The sequence below is a fragment of the Ursus arctos genome, unplaced genomic scaffold (assembly GCF_023065955.2).
Source record: "Ursus arctos isolate Adak ecotype North America unplaced genomic scaffold, UrsArc2.0 scaffold_36, whole genome shotgun sequence".
Classification (NCBI taxonomy): Eukaryota; Metazoa; Chordata; class Mammalia; order Carnivora; family Ursidae; genus Ursus; species Ursus arctos.
Window position 1 is genome coordinate 6,544,804 of NW_026623050.1, and position 22,847 is coordinate 6,567,650.

Consider the following 22,847-nt stretch of genomic DNA (forward strand, 5'->3'; position numbering starts at 1 on the left):
GCTGGCTATTCTAGAACCGAGCAGCCAGTGCATCTGCTCCAGCTGCCACCGCCAACCCGGCCAGGCCTGTGGCAGGATGGGGGGATGGGGCCAGGTCTCAGGCCCTGGAGCCTTTGCTCTGACTTTTCCGTAGGCTCAGTATGTTCTGAACAGAAAAGAAATAGCAAAACTGAAAAAAAGCTGAGCGTGTGCTGCAGAGCACGGAGGCTCCGACAGCCGGAATTAGAAGCTGTCGCTTAGGGAGCCGAAGGCTGACAGGAGATGGAGCTGAGGCAGGGAGCAGGCAGGCGCTCGGCGCTCCCCTCCTCCCCTCCCCTCCACCTGCTGAGCCTCTCCCCTTGCAGGCCCCAGGCTGGCAAAAGAGCTTCCTCCCAGGGGTGCTAGGCTCAGGTCTGCAAGTCTGTCATTCTGTCTGTGGCTGGCCCCCCTCCCGGACCCTCTTCTTTCTTCCTCAAGTGTCACCAGCCCCCTCAGCCTGTCACGTTGCACCAGCTCAGCCGGGTTGGGCCTGGTAGCACATGGCTGGGAGATCCAGAGAGCTGGGGGGTGGGGGGTGCAGGAGGTGGGGTGAGTCAGCAGGGGCTCTGGTATCTGAGTCAGCAATGGGACTGAGAAGGGGGTAGGGACCCTTCCCTTAATGTAAAAGGTGAAACTGAGGCACGATGACTCTACGGGGAACTTTGCCCCAGCCCCACAGATACACAGCAGGAATTCTCCTACCCAGGGCCTTGAGGGGGGCATTAACTCCTTCTCCACACATCCCCTGCAGCCAGAGATGAACTCATGTCCAGGGCCCAAAGACTATGGCCTTTTCCCAGGGGGCACCTCGCCCTCTTTCCAGAGGACAGAAAGCAGGGAGGTGGGTATCTGGACCTGGCCTCCTGGGAAGCCCCCAACCTACTGCGTAGAGGCCTCTCTAGGAGGCAAGACTGCAGCTCCTAGCCCATTCCTGGGCTCCCCAGCTCCACGCTGGGGACCCCGAGACTCTGCCTGGTCTGACTTCAAGGCTAAGGGAAGGCAGTTTCTCCTTCCCCTCAGCAGCCATTGGCAAAAGCTGGGGACTCCCCAGTGGGCTCTCTTTGGCAATGGCCCTGGCTTATGCCCGCGTGCCTGGGTCAGTGCCTTCTTGTAACCTGGCTCCTCACCCCTGCATGGCTCTACCCCTGGCTTGGCAGGGAGCTGGAGCAGTTGAGTGCCCAGCAGGAGAGCTAAAGACAGGGCACTGCTCTGGGGTACAAGTGTCCCACCCTTGGCTGTATCCAGTGTGTATGCAAGCAGGACATGTCAACAACAGGCCTTACTGCTGTGAATGGGCAGGACCCCTAGTCTCAACTTGCAACCAGGGAATGCTAGGATCCCAGAGGTCAGGCCCCCCAGAGGGACGGAAGGTGGTGGTGGTGGTTCCGTTTATTTTCCAAAGGCACAGGTGCTCAGAGCTAATGGCATTTGTTACAACTCTCTGATGAGAAAACAACCTCTTCCCAGAATCAGTCCCCACCTGGCCTCTCCCAAGCCAGTGCCTGTTTCCATTTGGGATTTGGGACCATGCCATAGGTGCAGTGAACAGCTGCCCACAAACCCCTTTCGAGCAAGTGTTGGGTGCAACCATAACTACCTAAGAAGCTGACCACTAAGTCTGCCTAAAGGGGCCCAAGTGGCCTCGAGGTTCACAACTCCCCGAGAGGAAGGGGGCACCTTTGCACCAGGCTCTTCTGCTGCAGCCCTGAAGGTAGAGACAAGGAAGGGCCATGTCTAGTTGGGGGGTGGAGAAGAGGGATGACCTCATTTTCCAGTGGTTGTGGCATCAGGACCCGCAGAAGGAGAAGTGAATCCCCTTCAGGCCCAGAAGCGGGGCCGTTCCACTGGGCTCTGGAAGGGGCCTCACCCTTGGGTTAAGCTCCCAAGGGTTTTCCCCCAGGCCATTTCATTTCAGCAGCATACTATCCCCTGCCCCCCCCCCCCCATTTATTAACTGTAGAACAAAGGCCAGGCTTAGGCAGGAAATTTGGGACAGGGTTCTCTTTAGTAGGAGTAAGAAGGAGAAAAATAAATAAATCTCATAAGGTCAGGAGAGAAATGATGCTGACCTTGTCAGGCAGCCTGAGTGGGGGTACGTACTAGGAAGTACCCCCCCCCCCCGGCCTAGGAGAGTGTCCCAAAGGCCTTCCTTAGTCCTCCCTACAAGCCAGAGGCCCAGTTGTCTCAGCAGTCAGGCAGCTGAGGCAGCTTTTCCATGTCAGCCTCCCATCCCCCACAGGCAAGAGGCCAGGGAAGGGACCTCAGCCTGGAATTCTCGAAGCAGCTGTCCCCAGGGAGCGTGGAGGTAGTGCCAGGCTCTATATCAGGGAACTGACAAGGAGGCCAACTCAGCACAGGTCTGAGAAGGGGCCTCACAGCAGGCGGGTTTGGAGTTTGGTCCTGCTTGACCCAAAGGTGCTAGAGTGGAAGTTCCAGGCAGCTAGGCCTAACCCTCCAGGTAAGGACATGGAGTCCAGGGCGGGACACCACTATGTTGCACGCTGGAAAGGTAAAGTGTGCCTTTACCTGCCTCCCAGTCCGTATCCTTTTGCCCTTAACAAATATGTGACATTTATTCAGAGGCAGAGAAGAAGGATGAGGAGTAGGAAGTCAGATTGGAGAGGACCTCCAAACCTCAGATGGGCCCCTGCCCTGATGGTACCTGGTTCCTGCCTCCTCCTCTAGCCTGGCTGTTGAGGAGGGGGCTCCAGAGTCCAAAAGAGCCCCAGCTTCCCACAGCCTTAGAATGCTAGGGCCTTTCCTCCTGGGGGGATGAGCCACATCCCAGAGAAGAGTGAATGTCCTTATAGAATGTCCCAGTGGGATGGGGGCATCAGAGGCGGCTCTCCTGGGCGCCCGTCTTTACTGTGAGTGGGTCCTGCTCACACAGCTCCCTGAAGGCCTCACAGGGCCTCTCAGGCTTGTCCTTGGCCTCAGAGGGTAAGCAGTCCCTGAGGCAGGCCTTCACTGACTCCTTCACCTCAGCCTCCAGGCCCTTCATCCTGGCCTCGTATTCTGCCAGCGCCTCCTGCTGGAACTGTGGGGACAGCAAAGACCACCGCCAGGCTCAGGAGGGGCCAACTCCCCACTCTCCCTCCCCTGGACAGTCAAACAAGGAGATGCCCAGTCTGTTCAGATCTCCCAGGAGACTGGGGTGGGAGGTGAGGGGTAGTGGAGACCATCAGGGAGCCTCTCAGAGAAGGGGGTGCCAGCCAAGCAAAGAGAGCTGTAGAACTGCCTATCTTACAGGACCCCAGGACACTGTGAGAACCAGGGCCTGTGGCCCACCAGTGAGGGGTGAGTCCCCATTCTGCCCCCACCCAGCTCCTGACTGGTGGCTCCCCGGGGCAGGCCAACTCTGCTGGCTGCCAGGGTGGTAGTCCCTGTCACCTGCTTTTCCATCTCCCGGATCTGTTCCAGGCAGGCTGCCTGCTTCTCCTCTAGCTTCTCCTGGTGCTTCTCCAGGTTCTCTGTCATCTGGGTGGGAGCGAAAGGCAGGGAATCAGGACAACACAGACAGGCAGCCTGGCTTGGAATCCAGCTACAATCCCAGTTAACCAGCTGTAAGACTCGGGATAAATTTGTTAACCTTCAAACAGTTGTTTTAAATGTGTACAATGAAGATAATTGTCTGTCTTGCTGGGTTGTGCAGGAGTGTATGAGACAGTTCATGTAAAGCACCTGGCTTAGAGCCTGCCACAAGGTCGGGATTCAGTAAGAGGAACCCGCAGCCCCCCCCCATGCCTGGTGGCCCAGCTTGGCCAGCTTTGTTATTGTTGTTAATAGTCCCAGGGGAGCTTTAGGTCCATTCTCAGCAGGGCATTCCTTCCTCTTCTGACTTCTTGGAGCCTCAGGAAGCCCCACTCACTCCCTCATAGCCACCCACCCCAATTCCATCCTCCCCTGGCCAGCTAGCCCCTATCATTTCCATCCAGGGCAGCTGGCCAGAGACAGATCCCTTTAGCCTGGTACCCTAACCTCCACACAAAGGGCAAAACCCTGGGGTAGCCTGGGGGCTCCTCCTCTCCTTCATTGCCTCCTCCCATCCCCAGTGCCTGGGCCACTCTGGACTGTGCACCTCCTAAAGACAATGTAAAGTCCTGGGGCCACCCCAACCCTCCTATGTAGAGTGTGAGTGAGAGAGAGAGAGAGAGAGAGAGAGAGTGTGTGTGTGTGTGTGTGTGTGAAGGACGCAGCTCTTACACACCTGCTTAATGACTTGCACCACCTCCTGGATGTGAGAGTTGTTAATCTCTCTCTTCAGCCTGTTGGGGTGATCAGAGTTTCAGAGAGGCCAGGAGGCCCCTAGGAGGAGTTGGGTAAGACCAAGTCTCTTCAGAGTGTAGATGAAATGAGGACTCCACCATAGGCACAGAACCAGCCAGCAGGGGGAATTATAGGGAACCAAGGAGGATGTGAGGGGACATTGGGAGCTCCAGGGCCCATCTGAGGAGAGGGCTTCCTCACTAAAATGCACTGTCTTTCACAGAAAGCAGGGGGGAAGCTGCTGGCCCCCCCCCCCATTTGTATGATTAGTTTTCCCTGAAATTCTCCTCTCTGCTCAGAGTGATGGCTTCTGTGTTTGGCCCAAGGAGGACACTCTGAGCAGAGGTGACAGAAATGGGATGAGCTTCTAGAGCTGGTAACAGGCACATCTCTGGGAAGTGAGTCAGGATCCACTTGCAGGGAGGCACCCTCCCACCTAGACTGGTCCCTGCTCAGACTGGCCCTGGAATTTGAGTCCTGGGCCTCCTTCCAGGGCTCACCTTTCCTGAGCCATCTTGTCTGAGGTGATTTTGACCATGGCCTGAATCCGCTCCAGCCTCTTGGCCTCCAGCTTTTTCTTCATCTCTTTGGTGTCACTGCAGAGAGACAGGCATCAGGGAGATGTTCTGTGGGGCCTGAGCCCTCCCGGGAGGTGAGAGTCAGGCATGGGTGGGAGGCAATCATACGTCTCCAAGGTCTCCTTGAGGGTCTTCAGCTCTGCAGCCTGCTTCTCTCTGGCCAGCTCCATCATCTTGGCGATTTGCTGCGGGGTGGTGCAGGGACAGGCTTAGCTTGAGAGGCCCTTTGCTGTGCCGGAGGCGGGGGCGGGGGAGGGGCAGGGGGGCGGGTGGGCGGGTGGTGCCTCCATCCCCCACCCCCACCCCCCAGGCACCTCCGCCACGTGCTGCTCCTTGCGCTTCAGGATGCACTCGTACTGCTCCTCGCCCTGCTGCAGCAGCTCCAGCTCCAGGCGGTCCTTCAGCTCGCGCGCACGCGCGTCCGCGCCCTCGGGGCCCTCGGGGACTTCGCTCGGCGCGGCCCCGGGGGCCTCCTCGCCCGGCAGGGTCCTGAGGAGGCCACGTGCAGACAGGCCCTGAGCTCTCGGCCGCCCCCGCCCGCCGGCACCACGGAGGGCAGGGCCCGCCGCCGCCGCCGTCCTTACCTCTTCTTGCGAGAGCCCTTCCCCGGGCCGAGCCTGCGGCCCCCGCAGCCCCCCGCGCCCGGCGGCCCCAGCTCGGCCAGCTGCGCCGCGCCCCTCTGCAGCAGCTCCTCCCAGCGCCGCGCGCCGCGCCGCTCCAGGTCCCGCAGCTCCTTCTCGTGCCGCCGCTGCAGCTTCACGACGCCCTTCAGCTCCCGCAGCTCCTCCGGGCTGGCGGTCCGTGGCTCTGCGGGGCCCGGGGTGAGGTGCGCCGCCGCGAGGGAGCCCCCCCCCCGCCCCGCCCCGGAGTCCCGGACCCTCCCCGGGTTCGTTCCCAAGATCACCCGGACTCAGCAGGCCTTACCCGCAGCTTCTTTCGTGGCCTCCTGCTTGGCCCTGGCCCCAGCTGCTGCAAGAGCCACAGGGTGGGCTGACAGGTGCCCCGGGGGCCCCTGGTTCTGGCAGTCTCCTCCCCGCCCCCCGGGGGGGTGTGGCAGTATGGGCCCCCTTTAGCGCACTTTCCAAGCGCCAAGGCTTCCGACACAGTGGGTCCCATCCCAGGTGAAAGTCTGTTTTGGGGGGGATGTTCCTGTGGGTACCGCTGGAGAGGTCAAGGCCCTTCCAGGCTGTGGGAGGACCCTGCAGTGCATACCTGCAGACCCGTTGCTCGTTGGGGCCAATGTCCCGTTGACCGGGCCGACAACTGGACTCCCAGGTGGGAAGGGTTTCTGCGTAGGGAGAGCAGATTACGAACAAGGCTCCAACAGCTCTCTCTGTCTCTCAGCCTAGGACCCTGACCCTCCCTCATCTTCCCTCGGAGAGGGCAAAGCTCCTGGACCCGGCAACACAGACCTCGGGCAGACCTCCCATGGCTTCCTTGAGCTTCACAGACTTCTTATCCTGGGCACTGAAGAACTTGATGGGATTGGCGAGAGCTACGGTGAGATCTGGGTGCATAGGGGCATCATGGGCCTGGTATGGAGATGTACCTGGAAGCCCTCCCCATCCTCACCTACCCCAGGATACCCTTTCCTGCCCCAGTCTGGAGGCTGGCTTGAGGAGGTGGGGGGGAAGGGGCCACCTACCTGCCCAGGTGTCAGGTACATAGTCCTTCATCTCCAGGAAGACAAAAAGTGCAGGCATGGTAAGGGGCATGTTGCTCTCGCTGTGCAGGCACAGGTGGTGGTAGCCTGTCGGGCATGACAGGGTGGGCAGTAAGCCATGCCCATTGCCACCCAGCACTGCCCGGGAGCCGCCCGGTACTCAAGATCTCTGTGTGTAGACTCAGAGAGGACAGAGTCTGAGTCTGGTGCTACAACTTCCTGCTTGCGTGACCTTGGGCAGTTTACTTGAAATCTCTTGAGATTTTCCTTAGCTGTGAAATGGGGTGAATAGGATCTACCTCATGTGGTTATTGTTAGGATTAAGCGAGAACGTGTTAAAAGCCCATTAACTCATTTTAGTACCCGGTATGTATCAGCAACTTGGGAAATGGCCCCAGTAGTTCCAGAAGATTACAGACGTTCTGTTAGGTGAGCAGAGACCCCAGCTCCATTAGTTTCCTATTCTTGCCACACTCCTTAGGGCTGATAACAGGAGAGGGTTAGGTCAGGTCTCAGGGCCACCTCCCTGAAGCTGCTGCACCCTCTGGACAGGCTCCTAAGGTGGGCCTTTGTCTCAGCCCGGGCTAGCAGCAGCAAAGAAGGACTCCATCCTTACCAGAATTCAGGGCGTTAATGGGGATGATGCGGTGCCCAAGAAATTTGTTGCCTTCTTCCATTACAGCCACCCTGAGGGAGGCCAGCTCAGGCATCAAGATCTAGAGAGAGTTCAGGACAGGACAAGCTGGGGCGGGGAGAGGGTGGCCAAACCACCCACCTCCCTGGCTTCAGAAGTCTTAGCCTCAGTGTGAGAACGTGGCCGGTGTTAACAGACTTGGTGAGGACAGAGGGCACACTCTAGGCCACGCACGTAGGCACCCTCTTAGCTCATGCCATGGCTGAGCCACACAGGGGAGAAGGGCTGACCACACAGCCCAGGGCTTGGTGCAGACAGTCCTGGACGGCCTTGCCAATGAGTATCCAATCAGGGCAAAAGACCCCTCCCCCCCAGGACTGGGACTCTGTACCCTGGGACTCTGTACCCCGGACTGGGAGTTCACATTTCTGCCTCCTGTCCTAACATGAACACACATGTGCGTGCACACACACGGATGCACACGTAAAACTTGTTCACCAAGTAAATTTCTGTAAATGTGGACTTGGGACTCTTAAAAATCAGGAGGGCACAGGGTGGGGAGTAGGGAGAAGAGGCGGAGCAAGGAAGTCCCTTCATTTATTTCCCCTTTTCTATGAGTAGAGGCCAAGAAGTAGGGACAGACCCCAACCCCTGCCCTAGCTCCCCACCTTCTCAAAGACAAAAGGCTCCTCCTTCCAGACAGGATTGATGGAGTTGGCGCTGGGTGACAGCTTGGTGCGATAGCGCCTCTTGGGGTCCCCAGGAAGGCCAAACAGTTCCACTTCCACATACGTGCGCACACTGCGATCCGACAGGAACTGCCCAGAGATCACCTGCGGGTGGGGACCCATGGGAGGCCAGCCTCAGCCCTCCCACCTGAGCTCTGGCCTCGCACCTGGGGGCCTCTAGCTCCATAGCTGAAGCTTCTGTTCTGGGCTGCTGTGAAGAGCGCCTTCCAGCTGGGGCCATGTGGCTCAAGGGTTACAGCTAAGCTCTTGGCAACCAGGTGCTTCCGGCAGGCAGGGAAGCGGTGTGGGCCTCCCCACCCCCCTCCGCAGGCAAGGAAGGAAAACAGCACCCTCCCCTAGGGCCTGGGGCTCCTGCGGCCCCACTCTGCCTACTCTTCTCCCCTCCCCCACCCCAGCCTCAGCCCTTCCCCTTGGTTTCCATGGGGACCAAGAGGCAGCCTCCAGTGCTGAGGGGGAGGCAGTTTCCAAGGCAACTTGCTACTGCACGAACTGGCTTGGGCTGAAGTTTTCAGGATATCAGGGGAGGGGGTTGGGAGTGGAGGAGTAGAGCTCCTGTATCGCTCTCCTCAAGACCCCAGCCCTCCCAGCCACTTGTGAGCCTCAGGGCCTTGCCGTGATGGAAAGGGTGGTGGCTACCACCACGTCGATGCGGTCCACGGAGAAGGGGTTGAACTGCTTGTCTGGCCGCCGCATGAACTCATGCTTGAGCAGGTAGCCACTCTGCCCGTTGAACTCAAACAGCGCCATGTTCTGCTGCATGGGCAGGTCTGGGGGGACAAGGGCACTCAGTGAGGAAGGCCCAGCCCCGGGTCTGCACCCAGTCTCTGTTTCCTACATCCCTCAGCCTCTGTTGTCTTGTGGAATGGGGAGCTTGGGTGGACTGGGAGCATGAGGGTCTCTCATGACCCAGCCTGCTTCCTTAGGGTGTCTCATCTCTCAGGAAGACTCCACGACCTGGAGTCAGCGGGGGCAAAGGCACAGCCAGGCCGTGGCTCACAGTGGGAGTTGAGGCCGATGAAGCTGGTGTTCCTCTGGGCTCATTCAGGCAGAGCAGCCAGAAGCCAGGCCAGCACACTGGCGTCTTCACATGCGAACTCATACACGTGCCGTCATATAGGCACGAGCCAACGTACTTAAATCCCTAACCACTCACATGGTTGCACGTGCTCCCAGAGTCTAAACAAACATCAGGACCCCCAGTCTGTTCTAAAGACGCCCCCCAGGAATGCAGTGAAGGTGGGAGAGGCAGGGGGCAGGGGAAGGTTCTTAGGGGCCTAGAAGTACCCTCACCCATCGTCTGGAAGTTGAGGGCAACCATCTGGCAACCGGCGTTCCAGAACATCTGGGGCATGTAGTTGGAGGAGTCCATGCGGGTGCCCTTAGGGTAAATGCGGCTCATCTGGCGCTTGTTGTAGCTGCCCCAGAGTTTAGGAGCTGGCCCGAGGCCACCCACACCAGAAGGACCCAACAGCTCCCTCTGTGCGCCCTGTCCCCAGGCCTTCCCCATCCCGCCACCCCAACCAGGGACCCTGGCTATGGAGTCTTCAAGGATACTCCACAAACTGCACCGAGGCCTTGGAGAGCAGGTCATAGGCCTTGAGCTCTGTGAAAGACGAGATGACATAACTTCGGTTCTTCTCTGTGTGGGAGAGAAAGGGCAGGGGGGCCATGTCAGGCTGGCCCCCCTCTCTCTGGGGTAGCTCCCTCCAGCACAGAGATCCCTGCAACCTAGCATTTCCACGGAGGCCCAAGGGTTGAAGGGGCCAAGCTGATGTGCAGATCTGTGTGGGTAATGGCGCTGGGGGTAAAGTGTATGCGCGGGAGACATGCACGGAGGTGGGGTGTGTGGCACAGTCCTGGAGAGTGAGGGACGCGTGCCCTGGATGGCACAGAGAAGGGGGATCCAGGAGGTCAGGAGCATGCCATGACATTCAGAGAGTGAGTGTCCAAGCTCTGGCTGAAGGGGAGGGGTGGGGAGGGGGGGTGTACACCAGGGGGCAGACCTGTTGCGGGTGGGCACAGGTGGGGCTGTGGACTGCGGGTCCAGGGCTGAGGGGTCAGCGTTGTAGAGGCATGCAGGGCACCAGTGTATGCAGAAAGAGGTGTTCACGTTGGGGGCATGGGCAGCTGAGAAGAGCGAAGCTGAGTAGCGTGGGTGTGCACAGGGAGGGGAGGGTGCGAGGGGCGGATGTGCACTGGCCAGTTTCTCTGCCTGTGGCCCTTCCCGGGAGTTCTCATGCCCAGTGGGGCCAGCGCTCCGGGGCTTGGGCCAGCCCAAGGCACCGTTCAGCCCCGGGAGCCACAGAACCTGTAGGAGGCTGCGGGAGCCCCAGGCCAACAGGGCCAAGATGACCTGTCATAAGTGGCCTGCCTGTCACCGACACACTCCAGAGCATTCTGGTTGGTGCCAAGTTCCTCAGTACGGCACCGGGAAACTGGGAGCCACTGCCACTTCAAGAAGCCCTTTGCCTGCCTCCTCTGCTGGCTCTGTCTATAAATAGGGCCCCCGCGTCCAAGGAAGGGGGGATCCCCCGTCCCCTTCTTCCCACCCATCAAGCTGCTCTGCTGTCAGGACCTACTTCTTAAGGGCCTTCTAAATCCAGCCTAACCTCCAGCTTACCGTCTTCTGCCCACCGCGTGCTTACTTACGGGCAGAGAACTCAAAGGAGATGAACTTGGTGGGCTGGATGTAATTCACTAGGCTGGACATCTCCTCATAAGCTGTCACCTCCAGGCCCGCTGTGCCCTAGGGAGGAGAGGGGAGGTGGAGAAGGGAAAGGCAGCACCGAGGGCAGGGAGGTGGCCCCATGCCCGCACCTGGAGGGCTCTGCTGTGGGGAGCGCAGAAGGGCCCGGGGCTGCCCCCTACACACCTCATCCGACTGCATCTTCTTGATCTCCTCCTCATCCAGGTTTCCCGACTCTTCCTCCTCCTCCTCCTCCTCTTCCTCCTCTTCCTCCTCTTCCTCCTCCGGCTCTGCCCCTTCCTCGCCAGCCCACACTGCCACACGCACAGCCATCAGCACTGGGACCACAGTCCCTACACATCCCCTCCAGGCCCAGCGCTTCTCCCCACTCTAGATGCTCCCCCGCCCCACCCCTCCCCACCCAGGCTACTCACCTGTGTCGTCCCCCACAGAGGCCTCCTCTCCAGGCTCCGTGCTGGGGGCCGCTGGGCCAGAAAACTGGTTCTTTTTATTCTTGATGAGGATCTTGCCTCGGAGATCCTCAGGGCTGGGCAGGGGGGTGCCTGGGCTCAACTGTGGGAGAGGGGAGACAGTCAGCACCATCTCCACACCGTCAGGGGGCAGCCTCGGCGCCTTCATACCAAGCTGTGGTCCATCTGCCCTGCCTGCTTCTCCAGCCTCGCCTCCCACCATTTCCCCCACCGTGTGCTGCACTCCTGCCCAACCCAACTTATCCAGTTCCTCAGACAACTCTTTTCCTTCACCTGCCTAGAATACCCTTTCCCCACTCTCATCGAGATAAATCCGGTTTCCCCTTGGATGCCAGCTTGCCATCCTTTCCTCCAGGAAGCCTTTCCTGATGCCCAAGTACTCCCATAGCAGCCACTGGTTGCGATGGCCTCATTACTTATCTGTCTCCCCACTAAAGGTAAGCACCTGAGGGCTGGGACTGAGTCTTTGTCACTAACATACCCCCCCAAAGCCCAGCCCAGTGCCTGACACATGATAAATGATAGGATCCTGGCCCCACAAGCCTCCCAGATAAATCCCAACATCCTCTGGGGACATCTGCCTCCTTAACCTGGCTCCCACACTGCCTCAGGCCCAGATGCCCCACAGCGAAGTCCACTCACCGGGAACTTTTCCAGGGGCTCTGTGAGCAGCATATCCCCAAACATCATCCGGCAGTACTCAGCCATCTTGGCCTGTTGGCGGGGTCTGCAGGGAACGGCAGTGGGGTAGGGTTCAGCAGCTCCACCCCCCTTTTGTCCATCCTTCTGGGCCCCTGACCCGGGTCATCAGGGCTACAGGGGTTCAGGGAGGCAGGGACATAGGCAGGAGAGCCTGGGGTCCCAAGGAGCTTGTGTGGAGACCCGGGAGAGAGCTGGGGGGCATGACTAGGGGGCGGGAGCGTTGGGGGAGGGCAGCTGCAGGCAGGAGATGGGGACAGGGGAGAGAATGTTCGACAGGTCTGATACGCACGAGTCCACATGGTTTTCAAATGACAGGATGACAGGATAGGGGGAGGTCTTAAAGGCACTTTCTGCGATGGCTTCAATTGCTTCCTGGAGAAGAAGGGGACCGGGTGGAGAGGAGGTCAGTGGTCCAGCCCCAACGGCACGCTTCCCCACTCCCCAGTTTCAATACACATAGAACTGGATGGCCACTGTTGGCCCTGTCTCCTCTGGTCCCCTCTAGTCCCCTCACTGGTCTGAGGCCTGCCAGCCATCCCTCCCTTCTGTTTCACCCACTCCCCTGATCCCCACCCCCAGGGCCCTTCCCTAGTGCCACTGCCACCAGCTTCCACACATGGAGTCTTACCTTGAAGTAGATGTCCGTGGTCATGGTGAAGCCGTGGGTGATAATGGGCTCCTCGTCAGGGGGCTTGCCCTTCCAGCAGTCCAGCTCCACACAGCGGCAGCCAGCGAGCAGCACCTGGCGGTACATCTCGGCCGAGGAAAGGCCAGAGAACTGGCCGGCTGAAGCCAGAGCGGAGGGGAGAGGCAGGGGCTCGCTCGAGGCTGGTCCCGCTCACCCCAGCCCGCTCCCACACAGTCTGTCCTTTTGCAGCCCGTGGACCAGCCCCGCAGAAAGATGGATTCAGGGAACAGGAGCCCCCCCCCCACCACCACCACCGTAAGAGGAGACATCCCAGTGAGGTCACCGTGGTCACCTGTCAGGTAGGTGTTGTGTGAGGAGTTGATGAAGTAATGGTTGAGTGGCTGAGTCATGTCATGGTGGAGAAGCAGCTTGTCCTGGGCCAGCACGCTGTTCTCGGGCCCACAGAGGAACCACACCATGCCCTCCGGGGAGAGCTGGCCTGGGGGAGGTGGGCAGGGCAGAGCTGTCAGGGCTGCAGCCCCTTGGCAGAGCGGGTCAGGCCCACGGAGGGGAGGGGCTCCCTGAGTCCTCACCCCTCTGCACGTTGATGCCACTGGGCTCATACTTGTCGATGAGGCCCCGCACCTGGTCAGGCCGCGCCGGCGGAAACAGCAAAGAGTTGAGACGGGGGTCCCTCTGTTTCTGGTTGATGAACTTGGTCAAGTGCTCCTTGGTCATGTAGGGTTTGGCCTTGGCATGGCTGCAGGCCAGAGAGGGCACAGGTCTGTGGCGCCCCCGGGGTTGGGGAGCACGGACAACCGCCTTCTCCAGAGAAGCCACCTAGTTCCCAGCATGGCAAGTGGGATGTTAGCCACCAGCCCTTCCCCGTGCCCAGCCCAGCCAAGGAAGCTCACTAGGAAGTGAAGATCTCGTCTATTTCTGGCCGAGGACAGAGGCTCATGAGGAAACTCTTGTAGACGGATTCTGGGAAGTCCTCAGGATTGATGGCATCATTCTGGGGGGATAGTCACCTGCGTCATTCCTGCACCTCCTTTCTCTGCTAAAAACCACAAATGAGGCCCAGGCCTGTGCAAGGGAGCCTGTCAGACGGAGGGCTCGGGGCGGGCAGAGCGGCATCAGGCAGGCTCCTGAGCACCCCCTTTTCAAGGGGGCTGGTTGCGGAGCAGAGAGCCTGCTTAGCTGGTTTGCCTTGCCCCTGAACTTGGACACTGGCTGGTCCCTTGGCTGGGGCAGGATTGGAACTAGGAATGACCACAGGGCAAAGAAGACAAGGTTAGAAGTAAGTGGGGCTGCTGCCAGACCAGTGGGCTGTCTTCTTTCTTTTTTTTAAAGTAGAGGACAAATTTTCCTAAAGAGGCGACTCGAATAGAAACAGCGCACCTAACAGCAGAGCCCCCAGAGGCATGAGCGAAACCTGACAGAACTGAGGGGAAAATGAGACAGTTCAACAGTAACAGCTAGAGACGCCAGGAAGCACAAGGAACAACAACAACAAAAGACAAACTGGACTTCATCCAAATGAAAAACCTGTGTGCTTCGAAGGACAGCACCAAGAAAGGGAAAAGACAGTCCACAGAAGAGGGGAGAATATTTGCAAATCAAATATCCAGGAAGGGACAACTCAACGGTAAAGAGACAAAAAAAAAAACCCCAATGGAAAGACAGGCAATAGATTTGAATAGACATTTCTTCAAAGAAGATATGCAAATGACCGATAAACACATGAAAAGGTGCTCCATCTCATTAGTCATCTGGGAAATGCAAACCAAAACCATAAGGAGATACCACATCACTCCCACAGGATGAGTCCAGTTCTAAAAAGACAGACAATAACAAGTGTCGTTGAGGAAACGGGAAACGGGAACCTACGTTCGTTGCCAGTATGATTGTACAGTGGTCAGTCACTTTGGAAAACGGATTGGCAGTTCCTCAGAATGTTAAATATAGAGTTGCCACGTGACCCAACTATTCTACCTCTAGGTATAGAGAGTGAAAACACACGTCCAGACAAAGTCATGCACACGAAGGTTCATAGAGGCTTTATTCAAAATGGCTGAAAAGTGGCCACAACCCAAAGGTCATCAGCTGATGACGCAGAAGCAAAAGGCGGTCCCTCCAAACACTGGGATATCACTCAGCAGTGAAAAGGCATGACGTGCCAATCCGGGCTACAACATGGAAGAACCTTGAAACTCATAAGCTAAAGGATTAAAGCCTGACATCGAAGGTCACACAGTGTGTGATGTCCAGGTTCGGCAACTTTATAGAAATAGAACTGCAAGGAGAATAGTGGTCTCTGGGGATCCTGTGCCTTTGCATTGCATCCCAGAAAAAAAACCCATTAAACATCTTCCAGGATCCTACTGGAAGGCCAACATCAGGCTTAGGCCAGGCACAAACCCTAGGCTCAGGGCTGTATCTGCCCAGAGGGCTCCTTTCTGTAATCCATATAAGGCCCCTTATGGGGTGACCCTGCCTACATCCTGTAATTAAAAATTACTTAGTCAGAAGGGGGGAAAAATGTTTTTCTGTGTTGAGCTAAAGGCTATGTTTTGGCAACTTTGACTCTTGGTCTGTTCCCCTCCCCCACACTCTGCAGAACTAACTCCTTCCCCACATTGCAGACCCCAGCAGGTTGCCTCCATCCCTGCTGACCTTATCTCTCTAGGCGAGAACATTCACTCTCAACTTTCGTTCCAAGGCTAGAACGGGAATGTACCCACCCCAGCTGCTTGCCCTAAACACAGTCTACCAACCATTGCCCCCAACAGTCACCCAGGAGCAGGCAATATAGACCAAGCTCCTCTGGACCCAGGCACCTCATCCCTACTCCCCTGGATCTGTCTCTGTGCCTAGTATCAGAAACCAGTGCTCTCGGGTTAACTGGCTTTTCGGGCTATTGGCTGGGCTGTGCTATCTTTCCTGCCCCCGCCACCCCAACCAGGCCTGGCCACCGTGGCCTCTTGTCAGAGCCAGCCCAGGTGAGGGGTGGGCTGGGCCGGGAGAACCACTCACCTTGCCTTTTGGGAGGTGGCAGGCGCTGAGGGCAGCTTCCACCCGCTTGCGGTCAGCAGGAAACATCTGGAAAAAACTAAAGGAGCAAAGAAAGGCACCAGGCAAAGAGAGGGGTCAGACCTGGAGAGGGAAGGCTGTGAGGAGCTGGGGGGAAGTGTGGGGAGAAAGTCGAGGAAACTCACTTTTTCACAGGAATCTTCCCTTCGGGGTTGAGCTGCATCTTGAGCTTGACCAGGCTGGCGGGGGAAGGGCAGAAATCGGCTTATCAAGGCCTCATGGCTGGTGCGCTTGGCCCCGCACGCTAAGGCCGGGCAGGCAGGCACTTACATTTTGTCCAAGAAGGTGCTGCGGGAGGCATTGGCTGTCAGCGGGTGCTTGACCAGAGCCAGCACATCTTCGGCCCAGTTCTGTGGGACCCCAGAGCACTGCAGTCAGACCCTTGGCCACACGCAGGTGCCCCCACCCCCTGCAGCCCAGACCTGTCCCACAGGAAGCCCAGGTTACCCCCCGGTGCCCAGCCCCAGGCCCACCCGCCTCCCCTGGCACACCTGGCCCACATTCTCCTTGTAGGAGACGAAGTTGTGGAAGGTGAGGTCCACCATGTCAGGGCCGGACACCACAGTGAGCGTCTTAAGCAGGAAGTTGTTGTCAGGGAAGTCCATGTTGAAGACATCCCGGAGCTTCTGGCTCTGCGGCCAGCAGTGACAAGGTTAGGATCAGAAGTGCGCCCCCCAGCCCCGCCCATGGTGGCTCTCCCTGTCCCTCCCCACCGCTCTAGAACTGGGGCCGCTAGGGGGGAATCCCGTTCCCATGGGAGGAGCCGCAGGGGCTGGAGTGGGGGTGCAGAGCCCACAGGAAGAGGTGAACCCAGCAGTGCGGCCTGGGAGTGCTGTGGATTTTGTTTGCCATTTTTCGTTTGAAGATGGATTCTTAGCTCCCAGTCTCATGGAATCCTGGTTCCCACCAATTCCTTCCTCCAATTTTCCTACCGGCATTAGACAAATATAGGCAAACGAGATGGGGAGGGCAGTGGGCATAAGCAATACTCCCAGACGGTCTGGAGTGCTCTGGGAGCAGGACCTGGTCACACAGCATCTCTGTTCACGGCTCCCTGGTACTAAAGCTCTGCAAGCTCAGGAGCAGCCACAGCCCTTCCTCAACTCAGGGAGAAGGCCCTGCTGCCCAGCCTGCCAACTCTTCCCCTCGCTCCAGACATCAGGTTTCCCATTCCCACAGATACCTCTGCCCTCGCCCCATGGGGCATATGGCCATGCTGACCCTGGGCTGCCATGGGGCCCACCAACCTTGGGTATCTTGGCAAACTTCCCAAAGCGGGTATCCCTGATGCTGGTGATATCCAGAAACTCCATCTCCTAGAGGGGGCCCCGGCAGGAGCGGAAAAAGGGATGTGGACAAAAAGGTCCGTGAAGAATGAAGAACAGAGAGGAGGGAGCTTCCAACACCCCTACACGTCTTGGCCAACTGCCTTCCATAGATGCCAAGAGTATCTGGGGTGGTCTGGACCCCAGCCTTCCCTTCCCACCAATCAGGTTCTCCCTAGTCATGGTGAGCCTCCTCCCTTCCTCTGTCCGTTCCTTCCCTGGCCGCTCAAGTGACTCAGGAGCTCTGGCCTGCAGCCTTGCCCATACTCTCCTGGACTCTCCGCAAGTTCCCTCTCCCTTCCCTTCATCCAGGTGCTGAGACCCTTGATCTCTCTGAGCCCTCGAGTTTCCCAGAACCACAGGTCAAGAAGCAGCCTTTTCCCTTTCCCTCTCCCCAAGGGATGCTAAGGCCGGAGCATCCTGGCCCGAGGCAGCCATGGTTGGAGTGACTTAATCCTCCCTCCCAGAGCAAGTAGCCCCTGCCCACAGGAGCAGAGGCTGCCACGGAGCCACCCTTCCAGGTCATTCTGTACTCCCTGGGCATTCACACCTCCACCCCTGCACTATGAAAAGGCTGCTTGGACTCAGTGGATCAGCAGGAGCTCAGGTAGGGCTGCCTCACCTTACTCTGATATGTCCAATATAAGTAGTAGCCCTTGGGATCCACACGGAGGATAACCGGGGAGGCTATTGTGGTTTCCTATAGACAGACGTGGTCAAAAGAAAAAAAAAAAGACAAATAAGCAGGAAAAGACAGAAGGGGTCAGCTCTCTGCTCTGAGACTTCAGGCCAAGCTTCCCTGGCCCAGGCCAGGGGTTTCAGAGCTCACCATCTCCCTAGCAGTTGGCTGTCCAGGGAATCTGCAGGCTTATTCTTTGTTCTCCAGATCTATGGGCTAGGTACAAGCCTTAAAACCTCTGAATCAGGGATGGAGAGGGGCAGAGAATCAGAGATAGCATTTCTGAAAGAGAAGTTTCCCCTCTAAACCCCAAATAGAGATTCTCCCTCTGGACCCCAAACAGGATCTTGGCCCCCCACCTCGCCCTGTTTTTAAGGGCCACAGCTTAGCCAAAGGGGTAGAATGTCTCTTCACAAGACTCAGTGCCATGACCCAGGAGAACCCAACACAGTAAGAGCTAAGAGCGCAACTCCTGCGCCTCCATCCGAGGCCCTGTACAATCCACCTGCTACCTGGCTTCCCGCATGCCCCATCCTCCCCTCCACAACCCACTCCCCGGCCAACCCATCCCCAGCCAAACCATCCAATCCACGTCTATGGTGTCCCATAGACACCAAGCGCATTCCCACCTCCAAGCCTAAGAACCCAACTCTCCCCTGCCTGAAATACCTTCAAAGAGCACCCCAAGTCTCCCCTCTTCTGAAAAGTCTTCCCTGAAACATGCTATAACAGTGTTATGTGGTTTGCACAGCTAGAAACCCATCCGGAAAATCCCCAAGGGCTTGTGGACGCCAGGGAAACCAGCCTGTGCTGTAGCATGAGGTAGACCATCAGCTTCGGTGCTAGACCGTGAGCTCAGTGCCCCATGTTTGCTGAAGAAGCCAAGGACCAAACCAGAGCAAGTGCAGAATTTACAAATAAAATGGTCAAAAAAAAAAAAAAAAGGTTCTCCGGTCAGGGATGGTTAGAGTCTGGGGTAAAGAACACTTGGCGAGGAGGCTGATTTTGGAGAAAGCTGTGTTGTGAGCTCCACTCCCTTTCCTCCACAAGGCAGGGTCGGTGATGGTGCCTGACCCCTCACTTAATTTTTTGGTAAGATTTATTTATTTGCGAGAGAAAGCATGAGTGTGTGTGCATGAGCACAAGCAGGGGGAGAAGCAGAGGGAGAGGGAGAGAAGCAGACTCCCCAGAGCACGGAGCCCTATGCAGGGCTTGATCTCATGACCCTGAGATCATGACCTGAGCCGAAATCAAGGGTTGGCTGCTTAACGGACTGAGTCACCCAGGCGCCCCCGACCCCTCCCTTTAAGCCTAGTGAGGGGTTTCAACTATACTTAGAGAGCTTTGGTCACCCCTGCAGTTGTGGGGCTAAGTAGACTGGGGTCCGACTCCTGCCCAAGAAACCGAGTATTGGAGGCATTAAGACCCTGGTTGTGCTAGATGAGCCCAAATCCCAGAGTCTGTTGGGGCAGTGAACGCAGAGTATGTGCTGTGGTCGAGTGGGCCCATGGGAAAGAGGGGCAGAGTCCAAAGCTACAGGAAACTGAAGGTGGTAACTGGATTCCAAGGGGCTGAAGAAGTAATTGTGAGTGACCCCCCCAAAATAGAGATGGCGGAAGGACCCTTAAGTAAGGGACGACCAGCTCAGTGGGCAAGGGTCTCCTCACTTTGAGGAGAAGCCTCAGAAATGTCTACCAGAGAAAGAATAACCCTAACATTCTGCCAGGCTCAGAAAGCATGAGCCCATTGATGATAGCACCTGTTCAATTAAGAACGTCGGTACCCCTCTCCCACCTGCTTCCCAGCACCCCATGGTGGGGAGGGCTTGGGGGAAGATCAGGGAATCCTGCCACAGACCTTTTCAGAGCACCAACGGCCTACCTAAAACCACTTCTAGAAGAAGGAGGGGGGAAGATGTCATCCAAATTAAGATTTGAGTTTTGAATTATAACTCGTTTCTGAAATAAGACTGGGTTTTATGAGGAACAGTGACCATAGGATTGTCTATTGCCCAAAAGCAAATGGAATGTCTTGTGACTGGCTGTGTCCTTCCATGGGCAGGAGAAGAGCGTCTCCCACCAAACACATTGTGAAGGGATCATGGGAGGCAAAATCAAGTTGGGAGCTGGTTACATCTTTTCATTGTGCTTATTCAACATGACATGACATACTCAAGTCATCTGCCATCTGGGCTAAAGGCATTCTGAGCGGAACCTGTCTCACAGGTGCACGGGCCTGTGACTAGGCTTAGGAGATTCTTGCTCCTGGAGGTCGGGATCCTGGGGCCAGGCCTCAGGGAGGGGAGTGGTACTGGCCTGCAGAGAAGCCCATAGAGCCTGTCCTCACCCCTAATGACCCTCTGCCCAGTCAGGTTACACACACTTCCCAGAGGAACTGAAAGAGGCCACTTCGTTTTTCATTCTGAGCCACTTCCCTCATTCCACAGTCTCCTGGGACCTGTCACCACCATGCCACATCGCCCACACCACTCGTAGGGAAGCAGAAAGCGTCTAACCAGGGGCCTCCTACCCATAGTCATGGCAACCAGATTACTCAGCCTAGTGCAGTCCTGAATGGCCAAGAGCCCCAGGCTTCCTCAACTCACAGACCCAGACTCCCCTCATCCCACCTGTAAGGAGGATGAGCCAGCCCTAAGGGCCTCCTTGCCCCCCAGAGCCTTCCAGTTTCCTTCCTGGCACCAGCCCACTGTGATTCCGTTAATGGGCCTGAGTAGCAGCTTCATGAAGAACCCCAGATTGTTCTCTGGTCTGCCCAAGAGAATCCCTGGCTTGTCACGACACAACATTTTCAGGGGCCGGCAGGACCAGAGTCTGGGAAGCAGGCCCCAGTCTGAGAAGGAACAGACAGCAGAGACAGAGGGACAGGGCAAAGCAGTGGCTTCCCCCTTTCCTTGCAGACAGGCGGGTGGCGGCGGGGAGCTCGGCAGAAAGCAGCCAGCAGAAGCAGAAGTCGAGCAGTTCCTTCCTAGGCCCCTGGGAGCAGAAGCCTCGGGCTCTCCCTTAGGGTGCCCCAGCCTTTTATGGCTTCCCCACCGCAGCTCAGGGTAGAAAGGGGCCTCCCTGGGCCAGGCCAGGGCCAGATGGGAAGAGCAGGAGCGGGGCATCCGTGCTGGGAGTAGGGGCCGGGCTCACCTCTGCTTCTGGCCCTGCCACAGCTTTGGGGCTCTCTCCTCCCACTCATGCTGAGATTAGGATCCCCCCTGCTTGTCTTGGGGGCTTGGGGGAGGACAGACCCAAACCCAAAGAAAGGCCCTCCTGTGAGCACCCGGGCAGCCCAGGCTCCTGTCACGTCCGGACCCCGAGCCCTAGCCCCGGCAGTCAGTCGGGGATGCACGCTCAGGGGCACACACCCTCACCCCCAGGTTTGTTTATCCAGGCTGTGGTAGCCGCTGCCCGGCCAAGCCACACATGCACCTGGTCCCAGCAGACGTAAACCAACCCAGCCCCCCAGCAAAGCCCCTGACAGCAGCCCCCCCACCACCACCCCAGTGCCCCACTCACATCGTCCCATTTGATGAAGCGCTCCCCTTGGCTCAGATAAGCCTTCACCTTGGGGGGCAGCAGGACCGGGCTGAGCAGAGACATGGTGCTAAGCGTCCCTCTCTGGAGAGGCTGGACAGGCACACGCGGGCAGGAGGAGGGAAGGAAGGAAGGCCGGCTGGAGGTGAGCCAAGCTGGGCTCACATGGCACCCGCCCTGAGAGGGTCCGGAAGTCTGGATACTCCTGGGACCCACGGGTGGCAGTGGCTGGCGGCAGAGCCGAATGCTTTGGCCAGAGGCCCATCTGCCTTTTAAATCAGCCTCCTCCCACCTGCCTTCAGTGGGGGGGAGGCCTGTGGTCACTGCTCCTGCCCAGGAAGGTTAGGCTCCCCTCGGCAAAGCCCCCCCCCTCACCCCATGCCTCAGCACTTCCTGCTCGGGCTTCCTTCTTGGTGCTCTTCGGGACTGAGGGGCGGGCCCTGAGGCCGGTCTCCTTGGAGCCAGGGCTGGGGCGAGGGGGTGGGCTCAGTCCCAGGGGTGGTCTCTGGGCAGATGAAGCTGAGGGGCTGGAGAAGGAACAATATGGGGACCACGTGGGGATACTGTTGCCCTGGCTGGGCCTGAGAGGAGGGTGTCAGGAGCTCCCCAGGGGAAGGGACCTCCGCAGGGGTGGGCTCTAAAGCATAGGGGTCTCTTCCAGAGGCTGAGGAGGCTGGGACCACCCTGGACGTGGGAGTTGAAGGTGGGGTAGGGCCCAGCTGGGATTGGGTGTTTTGAATAAGCAAAGTTTGCTGAACACCCAGCTCCTGTTTCTCAATGCTTCCTCCCATGAAAATGAGGTACAAGTGAGGCAATCACACCTCTCAGCCACTGCCACACAGAACTCTTGGCCCTCTGGGCCTCATGGAGGCCTGGAACCTCCGCAGACCAGACTCCACACACAGCAACCCTTGGCCACCAGCCTCCACTGCGCTCTCTTGCCAGGCTCTCTCCTCTGCTCTGTGCCCAGGGCCCAGGGTGAGAACACTGGGAAGAGGAGGCTGCTTAGAGAGGCCTCGGCGCCGGGTTCCTTCTCAGAGTGCATGAACCTAACACTGACCGGGCCCAGGGAGCTCAGTCGCAGCCTCGCTCAGCCAGCCCACTTCCTCTTGCCTAAACGCTCCTCTTTATCACTCTTCTTAACTTACTGCCTGGGAGACTTCCTTCCCCTCTCAGGGCCTGCCTTTCTGCTCTCGGGCCCACCGTGGGCCTTTGTGCCACCCCCGAACAACTATGGGACCCTCACCCAGGCCCTAAACTGCCTCTGCTGGCCAGTCTGGGCCAGGATAAGAGGAGAGAGGGCTGGAGCTAGGGGGATTCCTGGCACAAAAATACCCCCCAGAAAAGCGATTCCAAGATTCCAAGACCAGTGGGGTGGATCTCGTAATAAGACTTCACAGCCTGTGGAAGCAGCTCTAGAAAAGGCAGCTCGCTTTCCTGCCTTCTGCTCTCAGGGCTCATCCTCTGTCCCCTCCCTCCAAGCCTGCAGTCTCTCATCTCTCCTCCCTGCCTCCCTGCAGCTGTGGGCCCCTCTGGGGGCCCCTCCAGTGCCCCAGCAGTTCCCGTTCCCTCCCTGGGATCAGGTTCCCTCTTGGTCTGTTTGAATGGATTTTGCAAGGGAAATCCTGGCCCTTTCCCAAAGACCCTACACCTGTCACCTGCAGCCGGCCCTGGCCCTGGACCCAAGTCCCTCCCTCTTGTCTGCCTGGAAAGATAGTCCCCTCCGGCTCCCTCAGCCTGGAGAAGGACAAGAGGCAGACCCCTCTGGTGTCATGGGGTTGGGGATGCCACAGGGA

General features: G+C 58.0%; 1 protein-coding gene across 3 annotated transcripts; it reads right to left on the bottom strand.

Moving 5' to 3' along the window:
- Positions 1–1,982: 1,982 nt before the first annotated feature.
- PLCB2 (phospholipase C beta 2) lies at positions 1,983–21,390 on the bottom strand. 3 transcript variants are annotated; one of them, XM_048219018.2, is made up of 32 exons: positions 21,034–21,205; positions 17,456–17,533; positions 16,756–16,824; positions 16,000–16,140; positions 15,779–15,858; positions 15,634–15,687; positions 15,452–15,527; positions 13,330–13,430; positions 13,009–13,175; positions 12,768–12,914; positions 12,416–12,573; positions 12,077–12,159; positions 11,728–11,812; positions 11,029–11,167; positions 10,781–10,908; positions 10,558–10,654; positions 9,463–9,547; positions 9,199–9,323; positions 8,521–8,675; positions 7,828–7,992; positions 7,142–7,241; positions 6,508–6,612; positions 6,275–6,369; positions 6,075–6,150; positions 5,787–5,828; positions 5,447–5,669; positions 5,177–5,351; positions 4,971–5,047; positions 4,785–4,880; positions 4,226–4,283; positions 3,409–3,495; positions 1,983–3,055 (listed from the first exon to the last, which is right to left on the bottom strand). In XM_048219018.2, the coding sequence occupies exons 1-32, from the start codon at positions 21,115–21,117 to the stop codon at positions 2,852–2,854; spliced, it is 3,555 nt and encodes a 1,184-aa protein (XP_048074975.1). In that variant the 5' UTR covers positions 21,118–21,205; the 3' UTR covers positions 1,983–2,851. The 3 variants fall into 3 exon arrangements, 2 of the variants coding, with proteins under 2 accessions (XP_048074975.1, XP_048074977.1); XM_048219020.2 differs by having other exon boundaries at positions 1,984–3,055; positions 5,787–5,831; positions 21,034–21,390; XR_007190001.2 differs by lacking the exons at positions 1,983–3,055; positions 3,409–3,495; positions 4,226–4,283; ... (16 more) ...; positions 11,728–11,812; positions 12,077–12,159 and having other exon boundaries at positions 12,487–12,573; positions 13,061–13,175.
- Positions 21,391–22,847: the final 1,457 nt, after the last annotated feature.